Consider the following 17,638-nt stretch of genomic DNA (forward strand, 5'->3'; position numbering starts at 1 on the left):
TGAGGCAGATTTTGTTTGCTCTTAGGCAAGTTTGTGCGGTCACCCTCAAACACAGGGATCGTGGTGGTGAGAGCTGGCTTTAAACTGTAACTAGCAGTAGAAAAAGCAATTTGCTGCTTAGTGTTAAAATAGTGATAGAAAATAAAGGAGCAATATTTCTTGAGCTGCAGTTAGAGATTCGGTGGTGTTGCATAAATTGCGATGACTGCATATGAAAAATAGATTTTTAGAATAAGTGAAAAATATGGTTTTAGAATGAGTTGTGTTTCTGCATATGTACCATGGAATTGTAGCTCAATATTTAAATGAATATTAAGTTTTGCCATGTGTGTTTTCTTTCGTTGTGGTTTTTATTGTTGTTGTTGTTGTCCTTTCCAGGGGTTTTTGTTTGTTGTGTTGGTGGTGTTTGTTCTTTTTAAACATGGAGCACATATGGTAGCACTGGGAAGCTAAATGCAGATGTCTGAGGAAAAGCATTTCAAACGAGAAGCTGGGAATTATATCAAACCCAAAAGCAAAAGGGAGAGAAAGAAATGGTAGCCAAATATTTAGCTGTAGCTAAAAGATAATCAAACTTTAACAAAACCTCTTGTAAATGCAGCATTTATTATAGTTTTGCTCATGCCTTGCTTTGTCCCTGCTATATAATTCTTTGCACTGTACTTTTGAAATAGAACATTGTAATATTTTAAATTGCAAATTGAGGGAACAGTATGAAGCTTATGGATAGAGCTCTTTGCAGTCCAAAGTAACAATTTTTTTTTTCCCCATAGGATTGAATATACAATTGTACGTAGCAAATGTGAAAGCAGCAAGATTATGGGACTACTTTTATTCTGAGTTTTTTGAAGTTGAGGGGTTTGGCATGCTGCCTGTTCTATTCTGTGAGTATGGAGATGGGTGTTAGGGCTGATTGTCATAGACATGGGAGTAGTTGGGTTAGGGTATTATGTGGTGCCTTACTATGCCATGGTCTGTGTGATCCCTTGGATATGTGCTGATGAACTTCTTAAAGTCACATAACCTATCATTACTGTAGTATTGCTTTTTGAAGCATCAGCATCCTTTAACTATCCCTCACTGCTGAAATAAGTTATCTTTGAGCTTTTCTCTCATTTGCATTACCAACCATAACACCTCCCCGAGCTTCTGGAGTTCCAGCAAGTACCCTTGTCATAGGGTGATGCTGCTTGGCAGACGAATGTGACACTATATTAAAATCACACTGCCAGTTTTGCTTTTTTTCTTTAATAATAGCTCTGTGCTACTCTGACGGTGTCAAAGCAACACACAATTGCAGTGAAGAGATAAATGAGAGGGGTCTTATGTCCTGGTAAAAATGTCACTACAGGAATGGTAAAAAGCAAATCCTCCACAAGTTGGCCACTAAGTGTGCACAAATTTTAGAGAGTGTGTGAACGTTTTAGAGAGGTTCCTTCCAAGGGGAAGGTTTATTAGGGTGATTTTACTTGCAGGGTGAATGAGAGCAGGTGCAGATGGAGGAACAGATACCTGAGAAGTGAGGGTCAAAGTGCTGGCTTTTGAGACACTGTTGAATGCTAATGGCCTTCTGGGCTCTATCTGGATTCTGCATGTATGGGATTTGCTCCATCCACCACTCTGCATGTATGAATGCATAAAACCAGGAGAGAGCAAAACCCTGTGGTTTATCTCTTCTTGCAGTATTCAGACAGGAGCTCTGAGTCTCAGTGACTTTTTCCTGGGTTTGGCAGTTTGCTTTTTGATGCATAATCTTTCCTTCTGCGTTTGAGATCAACTAGGACAGACTAATCCCAAGATTAAGGCAGATCAGATGAGGGACTGTTTCCATAGCAGATGCTGTCATATGACAGCTGAGCTCCTCTTGTGACAGAGGAAGGCCATAGGCCAATGCAGATGGTGGGGCAAATCCTGTTTGTCTTGACTAACTGTAAACTCCATCGTAGTTCCTTTTTCCCCTGCAGAAAACAAACCCCAGCAAGCATCCAGTTAAGGAGAGTGAATTGGTTGAAATCCTAACCCAGGCTTGCGCTGACATCTCTTCTGAATAATGATCTTTATTAAGGTTTGCATTAGTTCATGTTTGACTTGATGAGTAGCAGTTTGCATAGTCCCGGAGCCAGCTGCAGGAGGGAACTGTCTGCTGACTACCCCAAGGACTGCACTGTGTAGCTGCACACTCAGCTGTGCTGAAAAGAATCTAAGAGCTGCCCTCAAAAATTACTTATGGAGGTCTAATGAGTAAGTTCTTTGACAGAAATTGATACTTCTGAGACTCTTCTGTAAAATCGCAGCAGTTTATTTTAGTATCATCTTGGGATGAGGCTTTCTACTAAATGGAGACAACAAGGTTATCTGTGAGGTGTAGCTGTTATTTCAATATTTAGATTGGAAAGCTTAATATCCTTCTGAAACAAAATATAGTTACAGTTCCTATGACAACTGTTTCTGTCTGCTCTGGAGCATGGGCTAATGACAGAATTTCATTACACGGTCATGTAACACAGGGCACTGTGACAGCCTTGTCATCTCCGCTCCTCTGTTTGCTCCTAAATGGCATTTAGCTGAAGCCCACTTGTGCTGTGCAGAACACGAACTGTAGTGACTGACCTTCGCTGTGCTTACTGCCTGCCGCCTCTGACTTCCCAGCTTCCTGCTTTTCACTAGTAGGCTCCCTTTCTACCAAAATGCAGTTGGTATGCTGAATTTTATTGACAAAGAATTCTAGAAACTTACTTCAGTGGTAGAAATTCTATACACTGACATTAATTAAGAATAGCATCTTAACAAGTACACAGAGTTCTGATCTGCTGACAAACTTGTGAGTATAGCAGGCAAACCAGACTATTAAGCAGATTCCTGCAGTTACTTCTGTAACACACTTAAGAAAAACTGTAACAAGTTGAACAGATATATTAAAAGACTTTATTCACAATAGAGAAATTTTTACAAATATAAGTTCTTAAAAATTAAGCATCTTGATCTATTATGTATTCCATAATTTGTTTATATAAAGATGAAAAGACTAAATGGAATTATGTACAAATCAAAACCAATTTAAATACATGACAGAAATGGATATGTATGAAGTCACCATAGAAACAGTGAGCCATTGAGCATTGCAAAAATCTGTGTACAATCAACACATATGCAATACTTATCTCACAAACAATCAAAAATTATTTTTCCCCCCATGAAAAAATATGGGTGCATTTAAAACTGATCTACCTCTTATAACTTAACATACACAGATTTAAATGTATTATCATGCTACAACAAAATGGAAGTATGGGCAGTGTTGTTTATGCAAAGATAACGTGTCCATGTCCTTGTTGCCCCTATCTGTGTGTCTCCTCCCTCCCCCCCAATAATGAGCAATTTCTTTTGCTCTTATCAATGACTGGGAACACAGTGATCCTTACTAGCTACTTCCATGCAGCTAGTTAAGTGAATGGGAAATAAAATGCATATTATTTCAGCAATCTAACAAGCAATGGTAAGTGTGGACTGTTTCAAAATGATTGCTCTAACTTTGGTGTTTTGGGGTTATTTAAAAAAAAAAAAAAGATATATCGATATATTCTCAGTTTATGAAAATTTTTTTCTTACAGTTGGCAGATCTACACGTTGTACAATCTTCTCGTCTACTTACATTAGTTTACAAAAAGTACAGTATAGTGCAGTTTGTACATACAACCTGAATACCAATACCAGTCGCATCAAATTTGTGCTCTTTCAAATCATCATAACTCCCACACTGAAAAAAAAAATCATATGAAATGTCTGTATTACAAGGAAACAGTCGTGATATTTCTATTTAAGTACATAAGACCCAATGCATACACAGTTGTGGGTTTGAAGCCTGCTTTTTGAAATGTGAAGAAGACCTATCTGGTTCTCTGCTGCTTCCTTTCAGCTCATTAAGTACCAGCAAGATCTGGGGGAAACAAACTGTGGTTAAGAAAACCAGAGGCTTACAAAATGCACTTTTCAAAGACTGTTTTTGTCTGAGCTGTTGCAGTTATTTAGCTGAGAGGAGGCCTATAGCAGCACATGCATGTGTTAGGCAGCAGCAGCAGGTGACCCAGTAAAGCTACCTAAGAAAAAAAGTAATTATTATTATTATTTTGGTTAAAGAGGGAAGAGATTTTTTTGTTTTCTTTTTATTCCACATCTATAATTTCTTTGTGGTACTTCAGGGACTGGAAAAAAATCTCTCTTATAAATACCATTTCCACAGAAATACAATGAATTATAGTCCTCCGACAATACAAATTCTGGAGCATCAAAATCAGCAGAATTTCTGCTTTTTGACAGAGGAAATAGCAAAGACTTCGTCTTTGCTTGGTTGGTTTCAGAAAACTACTGTGACATGAGGGAATCCATACTTTAAAACAGAAAATAGTAATTGAAAAATGGACAGTAAAACAAAAAGTTTTGAGTCTCTGCACTGGCTCCATGAAGCAAGCTTTACTTGCAGATGCACATCCATTTTTATCCCTTCTTCCAGTGCTGCGTGGCCCAGGCTCAGAAGGGTGATGGAAGGATCAGCATCACCTTGCCTTGCCCCCTACATAAATGCCTTTGGCAGCTTACGTGGGCACATGCCATCTTCCCTGTCTGCAGGGAAAGGAGAGAGGCAGTGCTGCCTGTAAAGACTCCAGAAGGTGAAGTCTACGGGTCAGCTTCCAGCTGCTATATATAAAAATCTAATTAGTAATTTTTCATCCTGGCTTCTACCTAAGAAAATGTCCCTTGCAGACCTCTATTAGTATAGAAAAAATGTAACTGTAAAATGTAAATGTTACTGCCTAAACAATTGTGCTCCCTCAGCTATGCTTAGCAATGCTGGACATGTGAGCTATCTTACTGAATGCCATTAAATGTTACTGATCAGAACCATATTTTTTTTTTGCTGCAGTCAAGTCAGGGAATTATGTGCTTTCTCAGAATGGGAAGCCAGGTGTTTCCTACCTGAAATGTATGAGAGTCATCCTGTCATTAAATGAAGACATAGGTAAACTTAAAAATCATGTAAACCACTTCAAACCAGACTTAAATAAAACCAGTGTGCCATTTCTTCTTCCCTTTGGTGATGCCACAAAGCAAAACATTTTTTGGTAAAGTTGTTACCTTTCTCAGTAAGCCAGGTCTCTGCCCTAGGGAGTATATTTTAAACACATTGCATTTCTGTTACTTAAGACAGTTTTTCTCAGAAAGTTTTCATTCCATGCAGCATAATTTCCTCTCTGAATAACTTATCTTCCTTTGAGGAGCCAAGTTTTCTTCAAGGCATCTGAATATCTAGCTTTATTCATACAGATACATTAGATTGTTTCGTGACAAATAACTACCAAGTCTGGTGCCAGGTCTCAACCTACCTAAATGTTTGCAAAAGTCCTAGAGAAAGAAACAAATTGTCTCCGATATAATTCTCAGCTTCCAGGAAAATGTCATTGAGTATTCTTTTGCCTTTTTGGCAACCAATCAAATGAAAGCTGCTGGACTTAATATATAAAGAAGGTTAATACTCCCCTTTTTAGTCAGAAATTACTACCTTATTTTACTTTATAGTAGCTTGACTCAAGACGTAAGAATAACACCACTTAGAAAAGGGAGGAAACAATTTATTCTATTACAATATTCTAACCAAAACCTAAAAAAACTAAGGTCTGCTAACTAATGTGGTAAATTCATAAAAACTAGTTTAATCTAACTTCAACATATACTGCAATTTCAGAGTTGTGTCTGCATGAGATGAAAACACCCCTGTGTAGACTTCATTGACAATGAAATACAGATGGTTTACCAAGTAATAATAGACCCGCATAAGAAGAGGCTGTCACAGTCACAATATTTGTCCTGGATGAAACACAAAACAAATTACCATAGAACAAAACAAAATAAAATTAAAAAAAAAAAAAAAAGGAAAAAGCTCTTTATACTTAATTCAATATGGCTTTTTGCAACATGGCAAAATATTACAGCTTAAAGCATACATCTCCTCACAGAGGAGAAGAGAATTTTGCAGTCAAATTAAAAGCATAACAGGAAACGAGTAATATGCAGACCCTCTGCTCTTTTTGGCCAAGATGACAGTGCAGCCTAACAGAATCTGTGGAGATGTACTATTTCTCTTCTAAGAAGTTATTCTTGTGGATTGGAGGACTGAGGTTTTATCATAATTAATTTGGGGCCATTAATAAATATTTACTGTTAAAAAAAAACAGACTGCAAAACACTTGAATTAAAATTTTAACTCAGGAATTTAAAACCAAATTATGTGCCCAAGTCCTGGAAAGAAATATAAGGAATGAAACAAAGGATAACTTAATCTTCATCTATTTCTGGTTTTCTTCTTTATTTCCATCATCTTTGTGAAGAACAGGGAGAGGATGAGCCTCTGTATTGAAGACCCAATGTTCAAATGGAAGAAGATCATCTTCAGAAAACAGCAAATACAGGTACCTGGCAAGAAAAAAAGCAGGAAATGTGACCACATCTACAAGTGAAACTACAATAGTTTTCTGGAAAACATATGGTATTTCATTTACTTGAGTATTAAATTTTGTGTTGAAATGGCATGACTGCTTTTTTTTTCTGGTCCCTGCAACTTCTTCTTGCACAGCAAAGGAAAGTAAGTGAGGAAACCAAGACAAAACTTTGTTCATCTCATTAAAAACTTAGGACATGATGACAGATAATGAAATCTTTTGGTTTTCTCTTTTAACAGGCCCTGCGACTTCTTCTTCTCTTTCTACAGTTTTCAAACGGAAAGTATGTAATACAAGCCTGATAAGTCTAGTCAATTTGTTTTATTAGTGTTGGCATATATAATTAGATCCTATCAAAGACAGGAGATGCAATTTCTCAAAAACTATCAAGTACCTTTATCAGAAGTAAAGAGAGTTTCCAAAAATCAGGGAACTTTTAGTTTATTGACATAGATGGGGAAAAGAAAAGGCAATTTGGCTTCCTGTCACCTAAGAAAAGCTATGCTATTCCACTCAGATTTTATTATGTGAATGTCAAGGGTACTAAAGATAAATACTTATCTGTACAGATGATACACAGAACTACTTCCCATTAATGAAAGTCAACTTTCTTAACTTACTTGAGTGTCTCTGAAAGGAAGAAACTTTGCTGCACATCATCATGGCTTTCATGATTGTTATAAACATCTCTAATGCCAGAATAGCCACCGTCTACTCTGCAGTGTTTTTCCAGTGCCTGAAGCAGGGAAAAAGACAAAACAGTAGGATTAACAAAATGAATCATCTATCAATTTTTCTTTGTTTGACAATAAAACTAGCCAAAAACAACTGTCACAATTTTTTTGGAAAAGAGATGAAAACTAGATAAAGCTCCAGATAGAAAAACCTCTTTTTTTAAAGACACATGCACATGTGTCTAATTTTACATTTAGGAAGAGAAGCAAAATGATAAATGAATAAAAAGTGAACACAAACCAGCTTTCAGAAGGAAAGATATAGGGGTATAAGGAGGTAAAGACATGGATTTCCACTTATTTTCTTTTTCCTCTTTTTAATAGGTGTAACAATATTCTTTCTCTGCCAAGCTTGTCTATCAGCCTTTAGAGATCACGTTACATATACCTTTCTTGGTCATATTTCAGTACTTAAAAATGATTGTGATAGAATTGAATACCATCCCAAAGATCAGTCTTTTCCTTACCGCCTGCAAGTCCCTTCAAAACAAGGAAAGGCAACTCTCCATTTTATATATAAGTTGTTTGGCTTCTCTTTGCAATTATTACATTTTTCAGTGGGAAACACTGCTATTGGGCTGTGACTGAATTTCTATACTGCAGTAGCTATGTTTTTCTTTGCTGCCTTTCTGAAAAAGCTTCGTCTGTAACACAGGAGTAGATAGAAAGCCAGTACGTGGCTGGATTTAACATGCTTTAGCTATAACAACAACTATGTTTTTCTCTAACTAGTTTCCAAATTCTGTATTCAATTAAAAGGTGTAAAACAGATGACTGATGCCTATTTCACAATAACAAGGAGTACATGGACGACCTAAAATTCAATTTCTTTTCTGCCCACAGGAATATCTTATATTGTGAAGGAGATTTATAATTTTGAAGGAGAAAAAAGATCAGATGAAGAGTGTTTACAGAAGGGCAAAAAATACGTGCCAGAACTGTAGCAGGTATATACAGTTAGACTATTTAACAAACTTTAACTCTATTTTAGACAGATGTTTGCATTAGAAAGGTCGAACCCATATGCCTATGTATGAGCCATCACTTCTTTAAATGTACTGCTATCCAATACCTTATTTGAATATTAGTTATCATTACTTTGTTTAAAAATAATAATTCTTTTTTTTTTCTTTATAAATGACCTATTTAAGAAGGCCACAAATATTCTTAGCCTCTTAATTCTTCTCAGTCTGTTTTATAACTCTCTTGTACCATGCAGTATGATGAAGGAGTTAGGAGAATCTAAAATGATTATATTTAAAACAACTCATTATTCAAAAACAAATCCAGAAAATGGTATTTTACCGTAAATGATTTCTCACAATGAAAATGATGGTAGGGATAGTGGATTACTACATTCACTCAGGACCACGCTACTCTGAAACTTGATGTTTGGTCTGGAGCTGGTATTGGAGCAGCAACTTTCAGGCAGAAGTACCTCAGGCTTTATCCAACCCCCAACAGAGAGCCAGAAGATAACTAGTTTCTGAAGTTACTACTAATATCACTGCAGTGAGTACAAGATGTGTAGATTTTATTTAGGGAAAGATGCTGCATTTCAAAACACACATGGCTATGAAAAGCTATGAAAAGGCATAAGGTATGTCTAAAATAGGCAGAATAAGCATTTTCTCATGAAAGATGGGACTAAAAGTCACGAATAATTACTGAGGTATCCATCACCTTCACCTGCTTCAAAGACTACTGGAGATCTGTGTTTTGCTGTGAGTAGATATCCTAAATGTCCTTGATTTTGCTGGAGTCCCTGTAGCTGTCTGCACACATTTAGCTTGCATGTCAGGCTCTTCCTAGTTTTCACTGGAGAGTATGCTGCCTATTGTATATTTAAAAGGGATTTTTCTCCAGGAGAGATCCTTTTAAAGTATAACAGCCTATCTGTCTTTTCTTATGTGTCTTTGGGTTCTTTAATTTTCCTGGATACTTTTACTAAGTGACAAATATTCTTAAGTTTAAACAAGTAATTTCCCCTGGCTGGTACTCCTTCCCTCTTGTCTACTTCAACCTGCAATGAATTCAAAATGCTGAATCTGTCTCCTGATTTTCAATGTCAAACACAAGATGGTGTTTTTCAAGGCACAGCAAAAGGAGAACTTGAAGGATAAGGTTATTATGCAAGGAAATAATCTCCATTCTAAACAGGGCAAGGTAAAAGAAAAGCAAATTGCATTTGCTATTTACGTGCTCTTAGAGTCTTGTTTGAGTTCACTGTAGGGAGACACCATAAAGATACCTGAACACACTGCTGTGATGTAAACCAAGGGGTTAACTTGCACCATGTCAGTTATCTGCTGGCATATGCTTGGTGCAAACATGAAGCACCTTAAAGCTCCTTTCCATGTAATTAAAGCACATTCACCAGCAGGATTAGTAGGATGAAAAGACTTTAGGTGGCCAACCTCCTTTAACTGGCAGTGCTGGGCTTTTGTGCCCCTTACCTGCAGTTTCAGAGCACAGTGATGCTCACAGTGACAGGGGGTAGTGGTGGGTGGGAAGAAACAATCAAACACATTTTAAATTAGCAGTTCTCAGAAAGCTAGGGTGGCTAAGATCAGTTATGCTAGAGTAATGGAAAACATCAAGCACAGTGAAAACTGGCTGACAGTCTCAAACGATCATAAAAGGGGAAAAAACAAAGGAAGTGCTACGAATTGAAAATATGTGCCACATTTATAATGCAGAAAGGGAGGCTTTCATGAGCTAAGCTGATAAAACCTCTCTGACTCAGTAACAGTGGATATTGCTGGTGGTCATAACTGCATTTTCTCCAGCTGCTGAAGTACATTCAAAATGATCTTGGACTCAAAGCAGTAAAGGAAGTTTACAAAGTAAAGAGGGAGAGGCTATAGCATATTTTTAGTCTACAGAAGTTAGAGGACTTAATAGACTTGTCAAAGTTTAGAAGTCACGACTCTTGAGCAGCCTCCTTTTGTACTACAAGGGCAAGGGGAAAACAAACCTAATGATTTCTTATTGCCAGAGTAATGAGTTGAAAATGGACATGAAAAACCTGAAGAGCAGCTATTTTAGGGCAAAACCCAAATGGTCTGCTTGTTCCCTCTTTTTTTTTGTTTCAATCTCAGGTTTTGTTTCGTGCAACAAAATTACCAACTACCTTCAGTGATTGGGGACTTCTCCAAAAACAGAGAGGGTGGAGTGACGTGCTCTCTGGGGCAACAATAAGGAGCAAGAGGGAGCAGAATTTATGAAATAGTTGTGGTAAGCTATTATGAAGAGCTGGAACAAGAAACATTATCAGGTGGAGTTGTAGCACTATAAACATCAAGGGAGAAGAGGAAAGAAAAAAAAAGAAAAAATATTTTAAACCTTCAACTGCGATTGTATAACTTCTGTGAAGCTGTAAGATTTGTTTTTGTGAAACACACAACTGCACATTAGGACAGTGGAAGATGGGCCCCCTGCAGAATGGGACCAGCTGCATCTCCCACACACAGGCTGTAATCCATTATGTTAGAGCCAGAGGAGAGTAACCACAAGAATGTTAAACAAGGAACACATGGGGAGTGCTAAGAAGGTAACCAAGTGTACAAACCTGAAAGAAACACAAACAAACTGAACCAACAGGGTAAAGAATAATAATGAGGAAAACATTTCAATTGTTTATAACAATGTTATCAGTGTGGGCAGTAACAATGAGTCAGGAAAAACATCTCCTGGAGAAGGAACATTTGGCATTGTTGAAGCCTGGTGGGATGACTTCCATAAACAGCCATTGTAAATATGCCAATTATAATCTGCCTGGGAAGAGTCCATTAATAAAATGTGTGCCTATGGGTGGTGTTACCAAAGAAGAAAGTAAGGGAACAGCCCTCTAAATTAGAGGTTTTAAAACAACAATTACTTTGGAATCATTAACTTGGAAGCATATTGTTTCAGGACCACAGAGCCAATACCCTAGAGAGGCAAATATAATGCCCTAAATAACTACAGTCTACCTAGCTGAATAGAGTGCTCACTGCAGATACAGAATGACTGTGAATATTCAGACAAGAAGTTTGAGAATATAAGTACACTTAATGCTATTAGTCTTCTTTGCAAAGCAGATTTTGCCTTTAATTCTTCAAGAAAACTGATTACTGAGCTTGAAATGCCTTATTTTCACAACGCCCAACAACATTTGCACAGCATTTTCAGTACATTCAGTATCTCACACGGTGAATACTGAATACATTTACAGATCTTGGTTGCTGTTGAGGGAGTCGGGTACATCGAGTCACAACCCAGTAAGAGCTCTCTAGTGGGATCCCTCAGGGAACAAGTCTACATGTTCTAGCCTCAGTAAAGAGCAACTTTCTACAACTAGCAGTGTAGGCCCCTCCAAGAAAGTTGTAATCACACACTCCTAGAAGCCAGAGGTGTTGGGCACACTGACAAAAAGGACATTTTTGAAATCCTGGAAAGCAATGCCTCTGCACAAGGAAGATCGCTGCGGAAAAAAATACCATATAGAGGTGTGGTGGGTTTTCCCCCCCCCCTTTTTTTTTTTTTTTAAATTTTTCTTAAGTATACAGAGCCACAAAAATAATGTTCTTTAGCTTCCTGTATTTCCTATCAAACTGATATAATTTAACATGGGTAACATCAACATGAGGAGAAAATAAGTGAACTCTGTAAGTGTAATAGGGGCCCATAACTGGAGGATGAACCATGGTAAATCTAAAGGCTCTCATCCCTAGCAGTAAGAGTGATTAACCCCTGAAATAAGGGAAACAATGTATTTGGCAAGCTAATTTTTGCAGTATGGACTAGATGCCCTCTTGGAAGGCTTGGGCTAGACAAATGCAAAGAGCTAGATTCAGCATTGCTGGTTGAAGATCAACCGCTAGTGGGACACAGAAATTTAAACATAGAAGAGATTGCTATCATTTATGAAGTTTTGTCCAGATGACCTATGCTTTTTAAAAGTCACACAGTTTTTAAATATTCATTACTATCTAGTACTTCATCCTGGCCTTCATCACCTTAATTAAAATCACCTTTGTAAAATAACTGTTGAAAACGTATTTCATAAAACTTATTTCCATGTCGAAGGCTTAAATCCGACACGTCTGCACTTTCCATTCATATGCAGCAATACTGAACATCTTGCACAGCACATTCAAATGTGACTCTTAATCCTACAAGTATTTAAGAAGGAGAAATCACAAGATATTCTTCCATTATGCAATACGAGCGGTATTTGCTATTTGTCAAAATGATCTTAGTTAATATATTAGTAAATGAATCTCTGGAAATTTGAATTGATATTATTGATTTAAAATAAATATTTACTCTCCAACTGCTAAACAATATCCAGATATCATTCAATAGCTCACTTAACAAGATATTAGGATTTAACAAGAAAAAAATCCAATGGAATATTACCTCAACAGCTTCCCATCCCCACTGCCTGTACTTTGGATCATGAGTGAGCCGCCACATGTACATGTAGGTTTCTATGACTTCTGGTCGTAGGATGTAGTATTTTTCATTTTGTCTTGTAGCAATGGCCTCAACACCCCCATCAAATCTGAAGGCTTCTGGTCCCAGTTTCATGCCTAGCCAATATAAAAACACAGGCTAAAACTAAATGAAAATCATGTAACATACCAAATTATGTTTCAAATTATGTAACATACCAAATCAACTAGCCTTTCATGTGGCACAAATCCAAATTGCCCAAAAGGTATATAATTCATGAAAGCACATCCTATTTTTAATATTTTGTAAGTAATTCAGGGTAGGAGAGAGCTGTTCGTCACCAATGCCTTAAATAGAGGTTACAGTTTGAACAGTGATGCTAACATTTGCATTCTGGAAGACTTCATATAACTAGCAACATGTGAAACCCTGCTTAAAAGATGAGGATATTTACTTTTCTATGTTAAACTGGAAAATACACTCTGGGACCTGAAATACTGCCAGGGTTATTTCTATAAGAAGATGAAAGAATCCAAAGAAATTTCCTGCACAGGAATCCACTTTCTTTGTGCAATTCTATTCTTTGCAGCATTGTATCAACAGAATTGAGTGTAAAATAGGTTTTTTGTGCATAAAACGTGATTAACAGCTACACTGATGCATAAATGAACAGGGTCCCTCTCTTATTTGTATTCAGCTATAGAGAAATCGGCATAGTGAAAAAGCTGCCATGTTAATTACTACAGTGAGGAGGCACAACTCAGGTGCACAGAAATTATTTATAAAACCAAGCATCCATTTTTAAAATTACTCTTAAAGCAGAGCAGCATTTGCTCAAAAAAGATGAATAGTTTTCCCTCTGCTACAATTTTCATTCAGCATTATACAAAAATACCAATGACTGCCTTCACAAAGTCAAGCTGTGAAGCTAAACTCTGCAATACAGTACTCACGTGTACGATCATAGGATTCATGGCAAGTCCTCGCAATTTCAGCACCAAGCTCGATGTGATGGCCCGTCTTGTCACTGGGTGCTCCATCTGCTCCGAGAGCAAACATGCCTCCAGCAAAACAAGTGAGATGTCCCATCTTGTGTTCAAGCAGTCCACCCTTCCACTCAGCGATGTAAGTCAGCCCCCCGCTTGATTTTCGGATGAGATGGGCCTCTATGGCCTGCAAAAGTGCATGATTTCAAAACAAAGGTACTGATTGGTAAAGTGTGAAGGACAAAGCTGCCTTGTGTGTTGGCTATTTTTGCTCCATATTGCCTTTGCTTGTAAAATGAACTGGATAACATGAGCTAGCATAATCAGAGTACAGCCGAACCAATGCAGATTAGCATATATCAGTAATAATGACCGATTTTGCTAAAACTTTGAGCAATTTAAGTGGTACATCTTACAAAAACGTTCAGAAGACCTACAAAATACAATTAAATTTTTAAATTATTTTCTTTCCCTTTGTACTTTGAGCAGTTTCAGGTAATTTCACGTTTAATAGTGATTAGCCATCACTTGAGTTCTGTGTTTCCCATTTTAATTCTGACTTTAAGGATGTGGTTATCGATATAATTTCATGTAAACTATATGCAGACATAACTCATATTCAAAACACTTGATTCAGTGCGTGCACTGAATGATGTTAGGCCTCTGAGTCTAGATGGCATTCCCAAAGTTCAGTGAGTTTCCCTCCTAGACTGAAATGGTCTATTTCATCAATAAAGAGTAGGGTCTCACTGAGATTTCTGGAAAAAAAAAAATCTAAGCAGAATAAAAACATACAAATGTAGAGAGAATTAGAAGTTGGTGATACTAGCAATGTATGGTAACTGATTACAAAATCCAGGAAAGCAACCTTCCCTTGAGGGAGGAACAGAATTAGAACAATAGGGGAGACGCAGAAGAGCACATCATTATTTAGAAGCCCACAAAGAAAGTAAGCTATTACTCTTTAAAGAGTAATAGAGAGGAGATAAAAAATGCTATCATACATTCAGTTATCCAGCAGTGCTCTGGCTGTTCCATTGAAATCATAAGATACAGAAACAGTACTCAACATGCCTTATGTAAAAGAAAAAAGCATTAATAAATATCAGTACAGACAATTATTAACAAAAATGCCTGGATTTTTTTTAAGTGTTATAAAGAGAAAGTAATTATTGTATTTACTTCTTCTTACTTAAACATTTGTGAAGGTTGTTTCTATAAGCAAAAAAAAATCTTCTCTAAAATAGAAGCATCAGGAGAATAATTGTACAATTTTTGACATACTGAGTACTTTTTTCTGCCAAGAATGTCACATTGAAAACTACACTTTGTTTTCCACTAAAATTAGTGCAAAGGACTTAGCAGGGATGTTTTCTGCCAAGATACAGAGTCACTATTAGCTCAGGAAACTCCTCTATCCCTTTTTTTCCTCCTTGATTTTATGTTTTCTAGTGCTAGGTACCTACTGGAAAGCATACCTAAATTTTAAGCTTCGGTAAATAATGAAGATTGCTGTGCTTTAAACAAATCACGCTTTAAACAAATCCTGCATAATTCAACCTTTGAAAAAAGGGATTATATGTGAAAGGGGAATGGTGAGAAACCACAACAATTTTGTGGGAAGTAGCTTTAAAGCTACTTTAGCATTCTAAAAAATAAGCTACCTAAAACCAAGTTCAGAAAAGAAAAACTTTAATTATGTTTCATTAATTTTTTCAGCATGGTATGTCCCATCTCACCAAAACAAAAATTTTGGCAACAGGTGATAACCCTACTGGTCATAGAATCATAGAATTATCTGGGTTGGAAGAGACCTCCGAGATCATCAAGTCCAACCCTTGATCCAACCCCACTGTGATTGCTAGATAATGGCACTCAGTGCCACATCCAGTCTCATCTTAAAAACCTCCAGGGATGGTGAATCCACCACCTCTCTGGGCAGGCCATTCCGATGTCTGATCTCTCTCTCTGTAAAGAACTTCTTTCTAATATCCAACCTAAACCTCCCCTGGCAGACCTTAAGCCCGTGCTTCTTGTCCTAGCTGTTAGCTGGGTCAGTTAGCTGTTGGGTCGGAATTTATTTAAAAAAGAAAAAATTATAAAAATAGACTGATGATTAAATTTACCTATATTGCATTTTTTTAAATAAAATAATTATTGCAAGAAAATAACTACTGCAAGACAGAAGTAACTGACAGAAATAAGAGCAGTGATGCACTTTTGAACTATAGTAACTAGACTAGAGTTGATTCTTGTATTAAAATGGATTTTGTGATACCAATTAGTCATTGCAAGTTTTTCCCCTCTTGGCTCAAGATTAAAGTTCAGGCTGAAAAAAGACAACTTCCACTTGAGAAATTTTAAAATTATTCTAACAAATGGGTGTTAAGAAACTAACAAATTGATGCTGATTGATGCCAAGAATGTCTCAAAATAAAAATATATTTCCAATTTAAGTATTCATGTTTCGTTAAGCAAATCATCTTGGTTTTATAAATGGGTCCTATTAAGAACTAGTACATATGTCTATTAAAAGTTATTTTATTATGTAACCATCTTACTTAAAGATATTTTTATTAGGTAGTTATTTGATATATTACAGACTCTCAGATTGCCTTGTCATACTTTGTACAATCATGGGTCCATGAGTGCTAGATAATACCTATACCAATGCATATGCCTTTATTAATGGCATGCCAGGTCACTAATCATTTTTACCTAGACATGAAATCTGAAGTTTAACAGTAAGATGGAAAGGTAGGGTTACATTCCCATACGGAAATGCTTGGTATCTGAAGTGCTGTGGGTGCAGTATTGGCAGGGAAAAAAAGTGAGTAAAAGAAGTTATTATAAAAAGGACAATAGGTAGTATGGTGACAAAATCCACCCAAGTAAAAGGTTCTGTCTGGTATAATTAATTTTGCATTTCATACTTAAAATCACTTTCCTTTTGATGTAATTATGTACTCATTCAAAGGGACACGTTTATTTGAATTGCAGCTCTATTACAAGTTGCTCCCCCCTACAAGTAATTCCGTCCTGCACTGTTTGCAGATCAGGTGGTGGGATGGAGCACTCCTCCTGTGAGGAAAGGCTGAGAGAATTTGGTTTGTTAAGCCAGGAAAAGAGAAGGCTTTGGGGTGACCTAATTGTGCCTTCCAGTACCTGAAGGGAGCTACAAGAAAGATGAAGAGAGACTATTCATAAGAGCATGTAGTGTCAGCACAAGGGGGAATGGATTCAAATCAAAAGAATCATAGAATCAAACAGGTTGGAAAAGACCTGCAAGATCATCAAGTCCAACCCTTGATCCAACACCACTGTGGTTACTAGACCATGGCACTAAGTGCCACATCGAGTCTCTTCCTAAAAATCTCCAGAGATAGTGAATCCACCACCTCCTTGGGCAAGCCCATTCCAATGCCTGATTATTCTCTCCGTAAAAAATTTCTTTCTAATATCCAACCTAAACTTTCCCTGGCAGAGCTTAAGCCCATGCCCTCTTGCCCTACTGCTGGTTGCCTGGGAGAAGAGACCGACACTCACCTGAATATAACCTCCTTCCAAGTAGTTGTAGAGAGTGATGAGGTCTCCCCTGAGCCTCCTCTTCTCCAGACTAAACAACCCCAGCTCCCTCAGCCTCTCCTCACAGGACTTGTGCTCCAGGACTTGTGCTCCAGTCCCTTCACCAGCCTGGTTGCTCTTCTCTGAACCTGCTCCAGCATCTCAATATCCTTCCTGAACTAAAGGGCCTAGAACTGGACACAGCACTTCAGGTGTGGCCTCCAATGCTGAGTACAGGGGAAGAATCACTTCCCTGCTCCTGCTGGCCACACTGTTCTTGATGCAGGCCAGGATGCCATTGGCCTTCTTGGCCACCTGGGCACACTGCTGGCTCATGTTCAGCCTCCTGTCGATCAGCACCCCCAGGTCCCTTTCTGCCTGGCTGCTCTCCAGCCACTCTGTGCCCAGCCTGTAGCGCTGC

At 37.6% G+C, this 17,638-nt stretch overlaps 1 protein-coding gene across 1 annotated transcript in view; it reads right to left on the bottom strand.

The window, feature by feature from the left end:
- Positions 1–2,911: 2,911 nt before the first annotated feature.
- The window catches only part of MAN1A1 (mannosidase alpha class 1A member 1), a 69,340-nt gene continuing 54,613 nt past the window's right edge, over positions 2,912–17,638 (bottom strand). The window contains exons 6-9 of the mRNA XM_027900632.1: positions 13,621–13,840; positions 12,632–12,804; positions 7,115–7,230; positions 2,912–6,468 (exon numbers count right to left, since the gene is read on the bottom strand). Coding sequence (XP_027756433.1) covers positions 6,342–6,468; positions 7,115–7,230; positions 12,632–12,804; positions 13,621–13,840 — 636 coding nt within the window. The 3' untranslated portion in view covers positions 2,912–6,341. The remainder of the gene's footprint in view (positions 6,469–7,114; positions 7,231–12,631; positions 12,805–13,620; positions 13,841–17,638) is intronic.

The sequence above is a fragment of the Empidonax traillii genome, unplaced genomic scaffold, assembly GCF_003031625.1.
Source record: "Empidonax traillii isolate 1590-97213 ecotype Southwest subspecies unplaced genomic scaffold, ASM303162v1 scaffold744:size612752, whole genome shotgun sequence".
Taxonomy (NCBI): Eukaryota; Metazoa; Chordata; class Aves; order Passeriformes; family Tyrannidae; genus Empidonax; species Empidonax traillii.